General features: G+C 40.7%; 1 protein-coding gene across 2 annotated transcripts; it reads right to left on the minus strand.

The window, feature by feature from the left end:
* Nucleotides 1-6410: 6410 nt before the first annotated feature.
* On the minus strand, nucleotides 6411-16782 carry SMNDC1 (survival motor neuron domain containing 1). 2 transcript variants are annotated; one of them, XM_009277859.2, is made up of 6 exons: nucleotides 16744-16782; nucleotides 16345-16526; nucleotides 12364-12506; nucleotides 10296-10457; nucleotides 8992-9145; nucleotides 6411-8226 (listed from the first exon to the last, which is right to left on the minus strand). In XM_009277859.2, exons 2-6 carry the CDS (start codon nucleotides 16462-16464, stop codon nucleotides 8089-8091), a joined length of 717 nt encoding a protein of 238 aa, XP_009276134.1. In that variant the 5' UTR covers nucleotides 16465-16526; nucleotides 16744-16782; the 3' UTR covers nucleotides 6411-8088. The 2 variants fall into 2 exon arrangements, with proteins under 2 accessions (XP_009276134.1, XP_019327281.1); XM_019471736.1 differs by lacking the exon at nucleotides 16744-16782 and adding an exon at nucleotides 15156-15305 and having other exon boundaries at nucleotides 16345-16418.
* Between the last annotated feature and the right edge of the window lie 98 nt (nucleotides 16783-16880).

Raw genomic sequence — 16880 nt, forward strand, 5'->3', positions numbered from 1 at the left:
AAATGAGTTGTGTTCTTCCATCTTGGTCATTCGTATCACTTTAGCCGATTCTTTGTTCTTCTTGTGCCCTCCGATCCTGCGATGAGAAGATCCTGAGCGAGTCTGCTGTAGAGTTTTGCATTATGATAAGTTGCCTGTGTTTAAATATTCTGATGTTTCCCCGACTCTCCTCCAAAATGTGTCATCCCCTGTAAGAGGCACAACACACAGTAATCTTTCCATGGCTGTAATGAATGATTTCTGTTTGTTTGGGTTTTTTTAAATTTACTTACTAAGTCTGGATCAGGTTGCTGTTGTTAAATCTGTTTTCACTTGTGTGTATGTAATCCAGTGGCTCAGTACATCTGTTGTTCTTCCTTCTGGGAGGTGGCCTGGCAGGAGCAGGAGTCTGCCACAGACTGAACTGAGCTCAGGGTTAACAAATGGGGCCCCGAGGGTTTTCAAAGAAGAAATGCTGCTTGGATTTATGTTTGGGGTCCATATAATCTCTGGATGACACAAGGTTTGGGACAGTCTTCCGAGTGGTGAAAAGTGGGGAAACTTTAGCTCTAGCAAGGCCTGATTTATTTATTCATTATTATTCTCCTTGAAAGTGTTGACCACTGGCAGCCCTGGTGCTGAGTAGTTGATACCAGTGGGATTATATTTATTTATGACCCTTTTTCTGTAGCTGTCCCAGCACCTCCTCCTTCCTGGTACTCGTGTTTTTTTAAAGGGCCACTTGGGAAAGAAATATCACAGCTGAGAAATACTGAAGTTCAAGGGGTGGGGAATGGCTTTGCTTTCCTAGTTGGTATAAAATGGCGACGTGTCTCTGGTTGGAATAAATGTCTGAAATGTTTGCTTGTATGCTACAGGGCGAGTTTGGTACCTCCTACCTTTTCTAGCATTGTGGACTCGAAGGGGTCTTGATATCAAGTGCAAATACAATGGGGAAAATGCAGCAGGAGCTGAGCTTCCATCACCAGCCACCTCCCTGACCGCTCAGCTAGCAGCAGTGGTCCAGCCAGGAAGAGGACCAGGGATAAAACAAAATCAAGAGCCTTTATAATAACTGCTAAAGACATGGGGTTGGTTGCTCTGGTGCTGGGGGGGTTCTTCGTGGCAGGTCTTAGCAGAGTTCAGCTAGAGTTTGGATAGTTTGTTATGTGATGGAAACATTTCTCTGGCTTTTTGAGGTTGTCCTGCACTGCTTTATTACTGCATTGTGGACTCTGGCCTTTTCTGTATGCTTGCACCTGACGTGGTCTGTCACACTCCTCATGCCTCCCTTCGTTGGTCTGGTCTGTTGTGTTGAAATGTTCAAGATGACTAATTTGTTCAGAGAAGTTGCTGTTCAGTTACTTTTAGATGATTGTGCAGGCCAATTTGTATGGTTATGCAGGGCGTCAGTTAGATGATCATAATAGTTCCTTCTGCTTAAAAATGCATGAGTCTCCTGAGTTGTCCCTGTTGTGGCAAGCCAGAACAGTCCCGTGTGCCAGATCTGCTTTAAGATCATGTTGCTTTTCAAAGTACCATCAAAGCTTCTAGTAGCCACCCTGAAATCTTGTAAAACAGAGTGAGTATCCAAAGGTGCAGATCCAAACCCTTGAGGGTCAAGTCTTTCTTACCCTTTGGAAGCTGAGATAGTCCCTCACAGTACTGAACTCTAAGAGATCCAATATAGCAAGTCAAATTTACTGGTTTTCCCCAGAAAAGTGCTCACAGAATCTTACTGTTTTGCCCAAACTCTGTCCTTTTAAAAAAAAAAAAGTTATTTTCATTCACCCCAAAAGATACAGATGCTGAAAGCATGTTGCTGTTTGGGTTCCCAACTCTAGTATTTTTTTAATGCACACCTGTGTGGGATTTGTGCTGCTTCTGAGGCCTCGTTTTACTCCTCTGCAAGTAGAGACAGTGAAACACTTCACTCCTAGTCATCTTCTCTGTGGCTCTAGGTGTCTGCCCACCACATTAACTCTAGTTTCATCCAGAATAACACTTATTCTTGCCACATGGTAATTTGGGCATGGAATTACATTTTCCTTTCATCTTTGCAAAATTGTGTGAGGTTTTTTTTATGGTTTGCTTTATGGGTGCTACTGTTTTCCCGCTTTCTTTTGTGTTTGTAGAGTAACAGAAGTCCTAAATCTATTCTCTGCTTAATTTTACAAGAATATGGTGACCTTTCCTGTAAAAACAGAATTGGATGTACTTTCCTTAGGCAACTTGCCCGCACAGTAGACACACATGCATACGCGCGCACAGCTCCCTCGTAAGCTCATTCTGTCAAGTCCTCCCTCTGTAAATTAGATCCCCGGTGGGTCCTTCTGCTATGGACAAACCCATTAAAAAGACCATCCAGCATTTTCCTTCGTTTGACACAAGCGTATTACAGTATGTCATCTCGCGTCTGCAGACAAGGTGGAGATGACTATCTGGCTGCATTTGTCATGGTTATCCTGTGGCGAGTTGTCACTTGAAGGTCATTTTAATGTCCGTTCTATTAGAGGCATGTCAGTGACGAAGGTGGTCTCAAATCCGTCTGTCTCAAGAAATCTGTAGGTCAACAGAAATGGGATTAACTATACAGACCTATCATTTTCCAGGTTTTGTGGTTGTGTTTGCCTTTTGTTTGTTTGTTTGCTACCGTCTGTTTCTGGATGGTGAGCTCCAGCCTCCTGCTCCTCTGCTCTTTGTTCTCTTGTACTTGCTGCTCCCTGTTTCTAGTCTGTGTTTCTGTGTTGCCCTGTTGAAGTGGATGAAACATTTGTCTTCAGTGGAAGTGGGATCAGTCGTGTGCACTAAATGGAGATAGTCTCCCCCCCCTCCCCAGGATCGTAAGCTTCTGTTGTATATTTTCTGGCACCAGCCATACGTCATTGGAAAGAGAAACTGGGGTCACTTCCTGGAAGGTAATGGTAAAAACCAGGACTTCGTTCTGAGGTTAGGGAGGTGATAATATTAGTAATGAAAAAGAAGTCCATAAATAACAGAATGAAGTCTGATGTTTTTTCCTGGGGTTTTGTCCTGTGGACAGATTCTCTGGTGAGTGATAAATTCTGTGACCTGATAGTGACTGAAGCTCCTCTGCATCCGCGATAGTCTCTGAATTGTCCTGTGGGACCCTCGGGGAAGAAGAGTGCGTCCTTCTTCCTCTGTGTTCACCAATCTGCACAAAATATCTAGAAAATACTGATGTGCTATCACATCTGCTTGAAATTGGCCAACAGATCTGAGTGATGTTTGGGAGGACAAACATGGGAGAGGAGAGTGGTTGTCTGCATACACAGTGTTTTCCTTTGGAGCGACCTGTTACAGAAAGGCAGGCTGTTTAACTGGGGATAATACATCAGCATTGACCTCTGCTTCTCTGCTCATCTCCTCCTGAAAAGAGGACTGATCCCTTTAATTATGAGGCAGAAGCAGAAATAAGGAGTCTATGGGGGTATCGGTACTATGGCTCGGGTACTAAATATGTAGTGTTTCTGTTTGGGGTGTTGCTGTGTTTGACTAAAACTAAAGTGTTGTCTCACAAGGAGGGACGCTCATGTTGAGGTCCCTTCAAAAACACCAAGGATCAGGAATTGCTGAGCAGCCTCTGGGAAGGGTGGATGAGTCCTGTGAGGTGTGCGCTCGTACAGGGCTAACGACCGCATCATGCTGTGCCGCTGGCCTGATTGATGCAGGTCAAAGGTGTGAAATGTCACTCTCTTTCGGAAATACCTTCAATGTGAACCATGCTGTAGGGGCTGTGGGAAATATTTTAATTTATTTTTACCACACTAGAAAAAATCAGCCCCTTAGTTCGTAGTACCCCAATGAGGCCAAGAGCAAGCTGGTGGAGCAAGCTGGTTAATTTGGCCTTTAACAAGTCATTCAACGTCTTGGCTTGTAGTCTGCTGTGCTACAGTCATGCGCTGAAGCTTCATTTTAATACAGAGTTTACTCAGAGGAAACAAAGCGCTGCAGAGGACTGATGTTGGTCTTCAGCGGGTCAAGGGACGGCAGCCAGCTTCCGTACGTTCCTGGGGAGTGCAGGGTGGCCCCGGCCAGTGCTTTTAAGGCCATGAAGGGTATTCACGTACTGGAAATGTGTCGGTTCAGAGAAATCGGGCAGAGAGGAATGATGAGTAAGTGTGTGCCTCTGAGCACTAGTACTAATGCTAACTTCACCTCGGGGAATGCTCCTAGGTTGGGATTTTCAGCGATAGGGTCCTCTGGGATGTTTTGTCATACAGATCTGACTGTAGCATGTATGGGGCTGGAGGGCACTGGCATTTCTTGTTGCCTTCCAGCAAGCAATAGCTCTAGCATGCCTCCTCCATGAGGTGATAGTTACAAGGGTGGTTTGAGAGAAGACAGATTTAGCATTCTTCTGTTCTTACCCCCCCCGCGTGATTCCCGCTGAAAGAAACACTAGTGAGCCAGAAAGCCCTCTGTGCATGTGCAGTCAGCTTTGGGCCAAATTCAGCCCTTCCGTAAGGTCTCATCGAGGTCATGAATGTTGCAGCAGGGCTGCGTTTCAGCAAGGATTAATTTTGATCTTGAGGGACATTGCAGCAAAGCAGGATAAACCATCAAAGGAATTTAAAGCATTTTATGGTGGTTTTAGCATTGTGGTTGCTAGTCAGAACATACAGTGACCTAGTTCATAACGACTTGGGCTACCAGTGCTCTAGCTAGTGCTCAGTTTAGCTAAAGCTAGGAAATTCTTTCCATTTAACCCCTTTTCAAAAGGTATTTGAGACAAATGCTTGTCTCAAAACAATGAATTGTTTTGGATCTCCTCCTGGAAGGCTTGATGGGGAAATACAAAAGCTCTTTCCTCTCCTGGACTGGTGGACAACTGTACAAAATAGCACTCATCGCCCTAGCAGGTCTGCTAAAAACGTAAGGTTTAAAACTTAGCATCACTTGTATTCCTCACGGAGAACTTCTCTTTGGGAAGTAACATCACCTTGCAGTCTGGGTGAGAGCAAGACACTTTCTGTCACCATCCATCATGGGAAAGCTTTGCACTTCCGTACAGACCAAGGAATCATTGCAAGGTGAGTTCAGCATAGAAGGGTAATTGTGTTACAAGATGAAATAATGCGAGTGCTTTTGTGTAGCAGAGCCTTCAGCTCAACTCCAGAGGTTCTGACATGTCAGGGAAGTTGCTTAATCAGGTCATATGTTAACAGGTCACTAGCTTGGGTATGTGGCATGGATGTTTACCGTAGTCCTGATGCAAACATCCCTCCTTATTTTGCAATCTGGTAAGTAAGTGAAGGTTTTTAGAGCTCAGATAAAGATTGCACAAATTGCAGTGCAAAGAGCAGCACCAGCTGCAAGGTAGTGATACTTCTCTTGGGCCTGACTCTGGAACATTTTCTGTAATCCCAGACTTGGTGTAACTGTGGTGAGACACACAGGTGGTGGTCGTTTCACAAAATACTGCCACAGTGCTGATTCAGGTGAGTGGAGGAACATCAGTGGGAAGTATAGAAGTCTGCTATCAGTTTTGCCTTCTAAACATCTCCAGTGTTGAATTGCAGTCTTCTAAGTTAAAGTCCTTTTTTGTATTTACAAACCTCTGAGACCAAGCATCTACAGAAATAAGCAAAACAAGAATCTCACTCTGGCATAAGGGAAAGCATAAGAGAAATGGATTGCTATGACCATGAAAATTTAAAGTTGCTACTCTTAAGACTGCTCCGAATACTTAAACTGACTGGTGCAGTCCCAGATTTGTGAGTCAGATTTGTGCTGGTTTAATTTCCCCAACAGATGAAAACTTGTGCAAGATTGAGGCTGTACTAGATAAACCATTTTCTGCAGTAACTTACTTTCAAGAGGAAGCGTGTAGCCCATACTGGTCATCTTGCACAGTATCCTCATCTGAAAGGAACAAATCTGTGTTCTCCAACAAGTATCTTTTCCGTAGTGTCTCTAGCTTACTGGGAAACTCCAGTTCTGCCTAGTTTAGTGTGTTTCTGTTCTAACTTCTCTCTTCCAACTGTTCTGCTCCTTTTGGATACTGAAAGTGATACAGTATCTCTGTATCACAGCCACCTGTGAAAGGCAACAGGTGACCTTCCTCAACAGGCAGCTGTCAGTGTCACAGGACTATCACCTGTTTGATGTCACTGCTGAGACATGTCTCCATAGGGTGCAGGCTGTCCTACAGACTCCCTGTCTAAAAAGCAGTGAGGTCTTCCATCACGTTATCTTGTGGTAAATTAGAGTTTTTCTATGCAAAAGAAAACTTACCCTGCCTGCTACCAGTGAAGATGAGGAATTGGGCAACATCTGCTTCATCTTGCAGTGAGCATGAAGGAGTTCTGAATCACTTGAGGATTGCATTCCGCCCAGCAGACTCTACACCTCCTGCTTTCCTGATCACCTACTGCCCCCCCATGTATACTTTCACTGTGTCAAATATATCCAGCAGATTTTAAACACTTTATTTAATAAAAGTTAAACATACAAAACTGAAATTAACACACTTCGTATTCATAAAAATCACCTTCTCCCATTATAGGGAGAACCTTTTTCTATGTATGGATTCTAAACTACTAGTTGTAGAGTTTAGCTTGAGTTGTGACTCAGGTAACTGATGGACATTTCCACCAATCAGTGCATCAACAATTGCTGACGTGACCTGATCTAGTTAACAAATTACAAAATGAGCTACATTAACATAATATACAGGGAAATAATGGTCAGGGTTAATGGACAAGAAACACCCTTTAATTATTTAATGGGGAAACACCTGATGTACTCTTGTCCATTAACTCAGCCCTAGATTTTACAAAAATAATATCTACATTGTATACAGGGCTACCCATTAACTTCTTTAAACACATTAGGGATCCAGAGATGGCACCACTACCGTAAGTGAGAGACAAGTAACAGAGGAAAGCAAATCACATAAAATACAAGAAAGCAAGAGCTTTTACACGTGGTTTCCTGAATAAAATCGAAGGGGCTCAGCAGCACTGTAATAGAGCTGAACTTACAATGAACACTAGGGCCAGTCAATTATTTAAGGACAGAAACTTGAGACTAACCTTTACTCACTCACAACTAACTAAGTGGGATCTCGGCATTCCTATCTGCTGTGCTGCAGTTCTACTTGACTGGATGGAGGAGGCCCAGACGCAAGCTGTTACGGTGTATTCCAGGTCTGTGAGCGTACCATCAAACCTGCAAGATCTGCAAGGGGGGAGATGATGGCTCCTTTCCAAAGCACAACCACTTATGTTCTCCAACTCTCTCATCCTTGGGGAGGGCTGGGGTGGGTGTTTTTATGTACAGTTCTCTACTTTGAAATTGGAGGTTAAATACCTTGTCCTATGGTTTTCTGGTTACATTTCAACAACCTTTCAATAGCCTTTTATTAAAATTCGATGAGTGTTTAAAAAAAAAGAATCTCCTTTGCTTAACTTCTAGCACAGGAAATTCAGACTGGAATTGAAGTCAGATTTATTGTTTCTAGCACATGAATTGTCATTAGTAATAAAGATCCTATCGGCCCTGTTCTGCCCTCATTTACAGCTGTACAAATTGATCTTCAGTGGATTTGTAAGGGAGTAACTTAGAACTTCCTCAGCAATTCCATGTGACGTATAAGCTATGATGGAGTCCAGCTCCCTCTCGCAGAGCTGCAGCGAGCCGGCTCTGTAATGCTGAGCTTGTCGCTGAGACAGCACAGGCAGCACAGGCAGCACTGTGACTACAGAAACGAGGGAGGCTGTTAAGGTGCCATTTTTATACCACCACTTTTCTTAAGGAAAAAAAAAAACTTCACTACTAGTATGAATGGAAGATTCCAGAGATCAAAGCTGCAGATAACTACTGCTTTCAGAGTAACAGGTAACAGCAGTTCATGAAAGCATTTACCTGCAGAATGTATTTTAATGCAACTACAAAAAGTTTTAATGATTAGGGAGGTCAAATCAATAGCTGGAGATTTAAGGCTCGTATCAGCTGAAGCCAAAGTGATGGTGACAAAATGGACTACTCGCTATGTGCCAACAAATAATTTACTTTTAGAAAAATATAATGATAAAAAGATAAGTGTAAAGCCCTGCAGAGATGAAGTTCCACCTTTTTCCCCTGTTACTGAGGCATCAGATGCCTGACATTATATTTAGAGGTATCTTGATACTGTGTCATAGGTTTGTCTGCAATTCCACACGTTCCAACTCCAACCTTGCCAGTTACACTCTCAGGGGAAGCAAAAATACTCCTCTTTACCTGCAAATGAAACAGAAAACACCATTTCTGAATAATTACTAACTTGCTCTTAAAAAAAACCCCAAGCAATCATTACCGTTTGAAGGGTTTCAACATCCTCAACTTCTTACTCCATAGACAGGCACGCTTTCTCAAGGCTAGCTCATCTGTGGCACATCATCAGCGGGTGAGACAACAGAGCTGGGAACATCCTGGCACCTAAGTGCTGGATGTGACTGTGGTACTCGGGACCTTGGGTCAGGCCAATAATGAATAAAATTCACCTCTCATAAGATGATCTCTAATAATTGTTCATAAGGAAGACTGAAGTTTTACCACTATGTCTGGCACCTCTTGGTCAAGCCACGATAAAAATGAAGTAAGGCTTTAAAATGTCCTCGCTACCTTTTTTGCACTACGCTTGCTATTCCAGGGCAATTACCTAGTGCTGTGTCTGCCAGGTCATAAACACGGCAAGAAGTCAGGCTTGGAGGTTTAGACAGGCCCTCAGGTTCTAAGCTCCAGCAAACGCTACCAGGCAACTGACAGTGAGCCCAGCTCTCCAAGCTAAGTGCAAGCTCAGCCTCTTAAGAGTAGCACTCCTCCAAAATCATCCAGTACAAAACCAGGCCTTTTAAGCGTACAAAATACCAAACCGCACACTTCAGAATCCCAAAGATGAACCCCCTTTAAATCCCTTTAAAAACCACTTCCTCCTCTCTCCCAAAGTACTGCACAGAATTCTATGCCCTGTTGTTATTCACATACTGACAAAACCGAACCAACCTGGCCTTTTTTGTTTTTAGAATAGGCTCTGTTGTTAAACTGTTGCCACTTGACTTTCTGGTCCTCTCGTTCCTGTTCAAGTTCTTTAATTCTCTGAGCTTTTTTCAAAGCTTTCTTCTTTTTATACTCTCGTTGCTGGGCTATCATCTCTTTTCTGGAGAGAAGGAAAAAAGACATTTTATGTCTGTGCCTTTTCCTGTAAGAAACTAAAACCCCCGTAAGACAGACATGCACAATAGTTTTCCATAAGTAAATGACAGAAAACAAAGCCAGTAAACATTCTCCACTTCTAGGAAAAAAAAAAAACAAAACAAGTCTTTCCATGCATAAGCATTACATTGTTTATTTATGTATTTGGGCATAAGAACAACAACCACCACCACCACCTGACTAAGACCAAGCCAAACACAGCAACCCATGGGATTGAGTGCAATTCATTTCTGAAACTGAAAGTGTACCTATCAGCACTTCCACATTTCAGAAACATCTAGGGTTTGGAAAATTTAAATAGCCCATTCGAGTGAAAAGCCCAAACTTTTTGGAGGTCTGCAGGACTCCCGTGCTACCAAGTATTGGACAGGGATGGAAGGAAAAGAACAAAGATAAGTTACTTCAGTAAAGATAAGGAAGTTCAAGGAGTTGATCTATGCCACAGTGCAGCGTCCCTCAGGATGACCCCTTAGGGAAGGGATCGCTGGCTGTAGGGAAGGGATCACTGGCTGTAACAAACTCTGAAAATTGTACCACCTTTTTTTTTTCTTCTTCCCCCCCAAAAAAGTTTCAGCCCTTAAAAATACCTTTCTATGTTAGACACAGTAGGATATTCAGTAAAGCACATCTCCCCAGCAAAAGGGTCAACACAGCTACCCTACACAGGGATGGGGCAGAAGTCCTTCGTGCTGGGAAGTACACTGTTGTGGGCCAGATCACAGACCTGAGTAGAGCTTGCGCTAGATCTGGGCTGAAACTTGTAGGCTCTCTGCTGTCAATGAAAGAGAACCAGCTTTTTTTTTTTAAATCTACTGCTTACATACTTGATATCTTGAAATAGCATAATCTGAGTAAAACAAAGTCTATCACGTTATCTTGCCAGGATACATAACACACATGATACCAGCCACAATAATCTACCAAACATTATGCGCTAGATTGATTGAAGATCCTTTTTCAAGCAAATGTGAAGATACTAAAGATATATAAAATTTCAAAAATTAGAGATTCTATTTAATTAACCAATTTTTATAGCTGGGGGGAAAAAAAACAAAACAAAGCAGCTTTCAGACTTCTGCCTGTGTGTTACTTACTTGGACATGGGTTTGTTGCCACTGTCCTCTTTTGCTTTTCTCCCCTCTTCCACAGGCTTGAGGTTGAACAGAGGTGTAACTTCAGCATTGCCATATCCAGCAAATGTGACCGCAGCTGTTCCATTCTCCTCATCTATTTCTTCAATCTCAGCTTCATAACACCTGTAAAGATATCATGGCTGTAAGCATGTGAGTAAAGCTTTAATACTCAGCCCTTCAACACCTACACTGTCAACCAGCTAATGGCATTAAGTAAAAAACTTGCAAATATCGGCTTTCATTTTCAGGGACAATACACAAATCAAACCAAGAGATTATTTGCTAAGGTCAAAGGGACACAAGTACAAAGACTGGAATCTGCTGTATTTGACCTTTAGCATCAAGAAGCAATGGCCTCACAGTTATCAAAACTAATGATTAATGCTGGGGCCAATGTAATCAGATATCCTGATTTGGTTCTAGTTCTGGCAGGTCATGCGATTGAAAAAGATGACCCAACAAAATCCTGCATTCACAGAACACAGCTTTCAGGGAATTCACCGAGGAGTTTTGGAAAATATCAGCTCACAAGAGCAAAGCTTTGGTTCCATTTTTCTCCATATGAAGAAGAATTAAGGAAAACTGAAGCTTTCAAAATATTCCCCCTTCAACACTTAAATTTGAAAGTTTTCCTATTGATTTAAAATAGCAATTTTGAAATTTTAGCAGAAATCAGTCCATTTCATATTTGTGTGTGTGAAACATTTTGGTCAACCAAACTGACCTCATGATGGGAAAGAGGAAAAAGGACAAGTGACATTTCCAAAAATATTTAAAATAATTGAGTCTAAATTCAGAGCAAAAGGATACATCAAAAGCAAATAGAGGAATAAAATGAGATGTTTTATAGACAATATTCCCGTTAACATTTACTAAATTAATTTCTTGTGCAATTTTAGTGGGCCAACAACATCTTGAATTGAGCTAGATGAAAATATATGGAAACCCAAACTGCATGAGGTAAAAAATATTAATCTCTGGCTAGCTCTTCATGAAACACTGGTCACTTAAATGTTGTAACAGAAGCAGGGGGTTAAAAAAAAAAAGCAATACAATTAAAGTCCAATAAGATCCACTTCAGTGGACACTGGCACATTCCTCCCCAAGCTCTAATCCTCTAACCCAGTGATAAGAGCAAGAAGAATGACCCAATGGTGACCTAAGACAGCAAGATTCAATTTTTAAGTTCTTAGACAAAAACATTTCACTCAATAATCTGTGACAGAAAGACTGTTCACTTTTAGGTTTGTTTTCTAGCTAAGACATCAATAGCTATACCAAAATCTCTATGTGGTTACCACATTGTTAAGAGAACCACATTCATTGAACAACAGAGCTCCTCTCTAAGTGGTAATGATTGGGATATTAGTCCTGCACAAATAGTAATTTTTAAAAAGCTGCAACAGTTATACATTTTGCAGTATGCAAAGTAATTTTAGAATGTTTATTTCAAAGATTATGAAGTCAGAATGAACTGCTTGGGTTCCCAGAACTTCACAGGCTAATGTAATGGAGACTAAATCCAAAAGGTTGATTCATTCTATAGTTGCGTTACACAGCTAGTTATTTCACAGCCAAGAAACAGCATTTCCAATTAAAAATTAATTTCCAATTAGTGGCACAAACTGAGATGCAGCAAGGATTTTTCTTGATAGCAATTACATATATATATGAATGCAATGACAAATTATGAATTATACATCCTGAAACCTTTACGAAAGACTGCTCTGACAGATCAATTCATGAAAGTCTGCCATTTATTACATTAGCAAATGGTAATTTACCAAAGCTACCCTACTTTTATAAGGTTAGTGACAAACAGGGCATTTCTAGAAAATGACCCCACATCTCTCTGCTTTTTTATCTAAAATACTGACCTTTAATAACGAGAGTACAAGAATGCCTAATATCATATTTCTTTCCAAATTTCTTTTTGCTTTTAGTCACCCTAGGGGCAGTTCAAACTGAATGAAAGTCTCTTACCATTGAACTATTTCATGTAACTGTTAGAGAAGTTTTCTACACTTACTGTCCATCCTCACTCCATATCGCCATACACCTATCCCCAACCTTCCAGGAGTGACTAGGCAGAGCAGAAGCAGAACTGTCAGAACTTGCAAGAGTTTCTGAAGGTTGTGTTGAAAGGAGATCTTTGGTTAATTCTATGACTTCCTATAAAAGACAAAAAACCCACAAAGAATAATTTTTCAAACTCTGTTACATGCATATTCTTACCCCAGGCTTACTGGTTTGGTTTTTTGGAAGTTACTGTATTAAATTCATAGCTGATGTAAAGTGGACTAAGTTTGTTTTGGTTTTTTAATCATTTAACTAAACTCACTCATTGCCAAAGTAGATAAAAAGCTGTATGGTCCTTGCTGTATTGCAGCAGAGTTTCCCATGCCCTCCTCAAAATTTCAAGTAGCCGCCTATTATTTTTATAGCATTTCTTTCTACATGAATTGTTTATCCATAGGCAGAAAGACACAGCTAGACAGTCTCAAGAAAAAACAAAAAATCAACAGTGTGACTCTCTACACACGGCTGCATATGCTGCTGGTTATCGACCAAAAAAAAAAAATATCACATAACATGTGGCAGAGCAAGTATTCAGTAGGACAGTAGTGCTCTGAAGACAAAACGTGAAACGACGTAATGCTTTTATTCTTTCTCTAGCTGGCAGTTTCTTTCACCCCTTCCCATTTGGGACTGGCTGCCTGTATTATATATAGTAATCTATAAAACACACAACAGCTACAAGTTTAAGTGCAGCATTTCTAAGTGATGAAACATATTTCGGTTTACTCAAACATAGGTGGATTGGCTGAACTGAAGCCCCAGAGCCAGGGTGGAAGACTGCCTTCCAGGACTGCCACTCTGTAAGCCCTCTCCTTTATAGAAAGCACTTGGATGCATAATAAAGAAATTTATTTCCTTACGTCATTTTGATGTAAGTGTTTGTTTTTCTCTAAATTCCCTGACCTTAAGATTTCAGGTCAGGCCTTCCCTTGCTAATCCAACAAGACAAATAACAAATTTTTCCAGTTCCTTTAAATATTATTCATTCACAGACAGGAGCATGCAAAAAACCCTCCCCAACTTCCTGTCAATGTTATATTCTTACTCTGCGCAGTCAAGACCACTAGTTTTCACCTGTGTTAAAAGTCAAAGGAGCCAACACCTAAAAGGCCATTTAAACTTTCTGTATAAGGCAAAGCAACTCCGCAGTCCTCGAAGAAAAATTCTTCAGTTCTTTGAGTATCTCAGCATGAACCATTGTCACTCTCCTAACTAACAGTAAATATTTAAATTAGGGGAGAGTTACAGATAAACAACATTCAACTGAGGCTCAGTGGAGCCCGAACTTTCCTCCCGGTTTCAGATCCTAGTTCAGCTACGGATGTAGCTCAGGAAAAAGTGGTAAAGAAGCTGTTCTTCATTCCTCAAGAACCTAAAGGATCATAAGCAGTTCCCAAATAAGAAGTTAATACAATTATAAACTTACATGCGTTTTTATCTGATAAACTATACAACTGGCATGAATGGCCTAACAATTTGTTTCTGTTGCAGCTGTTAACGTCTGAATTTCCAACATCTCCCTAACAAAAGTTCTGCTCTTTGTTTTAGAGGAGCTGCTAGTTAATAAGCGCAGCAGTAAGCACAATCAGTAGCAACTGTAAGCAGAGAAACATGCATACAGTTACTTCTACTACATTGGTTTCCATTTTCTGTAATACTACAGCTGAACCAGAACAGATTTTGATTATCAAGTTAATTTGAGAGCGCTCCGCAGAACATAGACCATTAGCCTAATTTTCCCTCCCAGGTGCAAAATCCCAAACTATTCCTCAACATATAGATAGCTGTATTCTGCAAATCCAAGAGGCAACATGGTTTGAAACAGGTATCTTATCTCAACAGGTCAAATAGATCACATCAGGCACAAGCTACCCGAAAGCGAGTATTTCAGCGATGTAGACTACCGGTAATACAAAACTGTTGACTTATTCTTGCCACATTCATAAATGGCTTATTGTAGAACTCCAGTGCGAATAGTTTCAGACAAGTCTACCAAGGATTCTTTGAATTTGATAGATTCACTTACACACCAGGCTATAAATAGCAAACTTTTGGTAAAATCTTCATCTGATATCTACATATCATAGTGCTAAGCACACAAGATAGAAACATTTATTTTATTGCAACCCATGTCTTTTACGGAATAGCTCATTCAAAGAAAATTTCTGAGCACACGTTAGACTACCACAGCAGCTCAATAGGGCCACATGGGTTGAACATTGTGGCTTGCTGCCACATTCCCATGACATGAAGGTGTGACCCGCAGAGTTAGAGTTTGCCAAGATTTTTCCTGACCAACTGGTCTTTACAAAGCCAGACAGAGATCTACGCTCCAGAACGCAACACCCACAGATATCATCTCCAATTACAGGAGATGACAGCTGCCATCAACTCTACTTGGTACAAAAGGTAAGTTTGGTCCTTGGGTGCACAGACACTGTCCTAGAAGCGCTTCAGTGAAACAAAAGGTGAAAAGCGAAGTATTTATAAAAAATTCTTGTAACATTTATTTTAATCTTGTTACTCAGGAATGAGCCGAGTATACGAAATGCAGTAGTGCATCACTATTTATGACAGAAAAAAGTGTTTCAATTACATTGTAACAATTTTTCTGAACTAATTTGAAAGCTACTTAGTTGGGACCCTGAAGCATCGAGCCCATTTTTACAATTGTTAGGTTGGCATCTATTAAGTCTGCAAAACATTGTATCATTTTCAAGGTGGAACATATGGATAGCAAACCTTTTGGGGACGAAAGTGTAAAGATCTTCCCCATTCTGTGCAGAAAGCTTTTATAAAAAAGTTTGCAAGTTGTCCTTTCACATCAATGATCTCTGCATATCAAAGCCGAGGTCGTGTTGGTATCGGAAATATCATCCCATATGGGTTTTGCTGTGCATTTTAAAAATATAAAAATATACACATGCTTTTAACAGTGTACAACGAAGGACATTAAGATGATCTATAAAGTGCCTTGTGGGCACAAAGCCTTTGTAATTTAAAATGAATTCTAAAGATCACTGATTTGAGGCACTACTCGTATTTTGGTTGAAGCATCATTTTTATGGCTGTTTTTTCCATACATAATAGCGGCTACTGAATCTTGTACTGGGTAGTTTTATATATTTTTAGATCTGATCGCAATCCACAACAGAAATGAAGCAGCATCTTGCACTCTCATGACAAATTTTAACAGTACTGATAGTTTTTTTAGTATGTCTTTATATGCACAAGAATCTAAAAGACCACTTATCAACTTAAAATTAGGCTGGTGGTCTTCCTGTCACCAAACAATACCAAATAAGGACCAGACATGGTTTTTAGCTCTTAAGAATGCGGTATGCTCTCAAATGTTTAAAAAACTGCAGGTGGCAAATGAAGAACACGACTCTCCTCCTTTCTTTTACAAAAACCAGCCAAGGCTTAGAGGTACAAGGAATACAGAACTACACTCTAAAGTTTTTATCATTGCAAATGCATGCAATGAATAAACAGATTCCGGATCAAATGATTTGACAACTCAAAAATAAGCAGAAAGGCATAATGTTAAGCCCAACCATCAGGCTTCAGCATAGTGATAGCAACAAAAAATAATGACTTTCTGAGAAATGCTTTAAAAAAAAAAAAAAAGAAAAAGAGATAGTAAAGACAGCACTGGCTTATCTTTCATCGCTCGGGCTAAAGTTTTTAGCAGAAGAGTTTGCAATATAAATTAGTACATCTTTTTTACTGATCTACAAGACAGGTTTAGAATAGGCCACACTTTGGGTTTTTTCAAACCAACCCTACCATAATTGTATCAAATTATGTGAAAAGAAAGTAATAAACCCACCAAGCATATATTTTTGTTGCAAGGCAAATATTTAGGAAAGATGAAACACCTGCTAAAGACCCCAAAGTTTTAGCTACTCATACCCTCACAAGTTCTCACCTGTAAGTCTTTCTTCAGTTTTAGTAAATCTTCGTTTTCTGCATTCCCAGATAGGGCAGCCTCAACTTGCTGAAGCTGAGCTTTGTAGCTAGCTAACTGCTTAGCAAGGTCTTCTGACATCTGCAAGATACATACACACACCCCACATCAAAACAACAGGTTTGCTGCTTCTTAATCCACGTCTTGTGGTGCAAGTAAAGTGAAATTGATAAATAACGTGAAAAGCTATTATAAAATATTAAAAATACAACTCACTAAGTTTCGATAACGCACTATTTGACTATAGATAGACGCTCACCTTCATTTTTGCACTGTTCAACTACTCCCAAGCAGCTTCTAAAAGAGAAAGCTTAAGCACGGCGTGCCTGTGTGCGTGCACAGGGAAAACACGTAACTTACAGCACGTAAGCAGCGGTGTCTTTAGGCAGCCTCGAAATTACCCACGTCTTTATAAGACTACCGCGCACTACAGTTCCTCCCCTCTGGTCGCCACAAGCTGTAACCTTCACGGTTACAGCAGAGAAATCCTCTGCGGC

The sequence above is a fragment of the Aptenodytes forsteri genome, unplaced genomic scaffold (genome assembly GCF_000699145.1).
Source record: "Aptenodytes forsteri isolate BGI_AS27 unplaced genomic scaffold, ASM69914v1 Scaffold15, whole genome shotgun sequence".
In the NCBI taxonomy this organism is placed as follows: Eukaryota; Metazoa; Chordata; class Aves; order Sphenisciformes; family Spheniscidae; genus Aptenodytes; species Aptenodytes forsteri.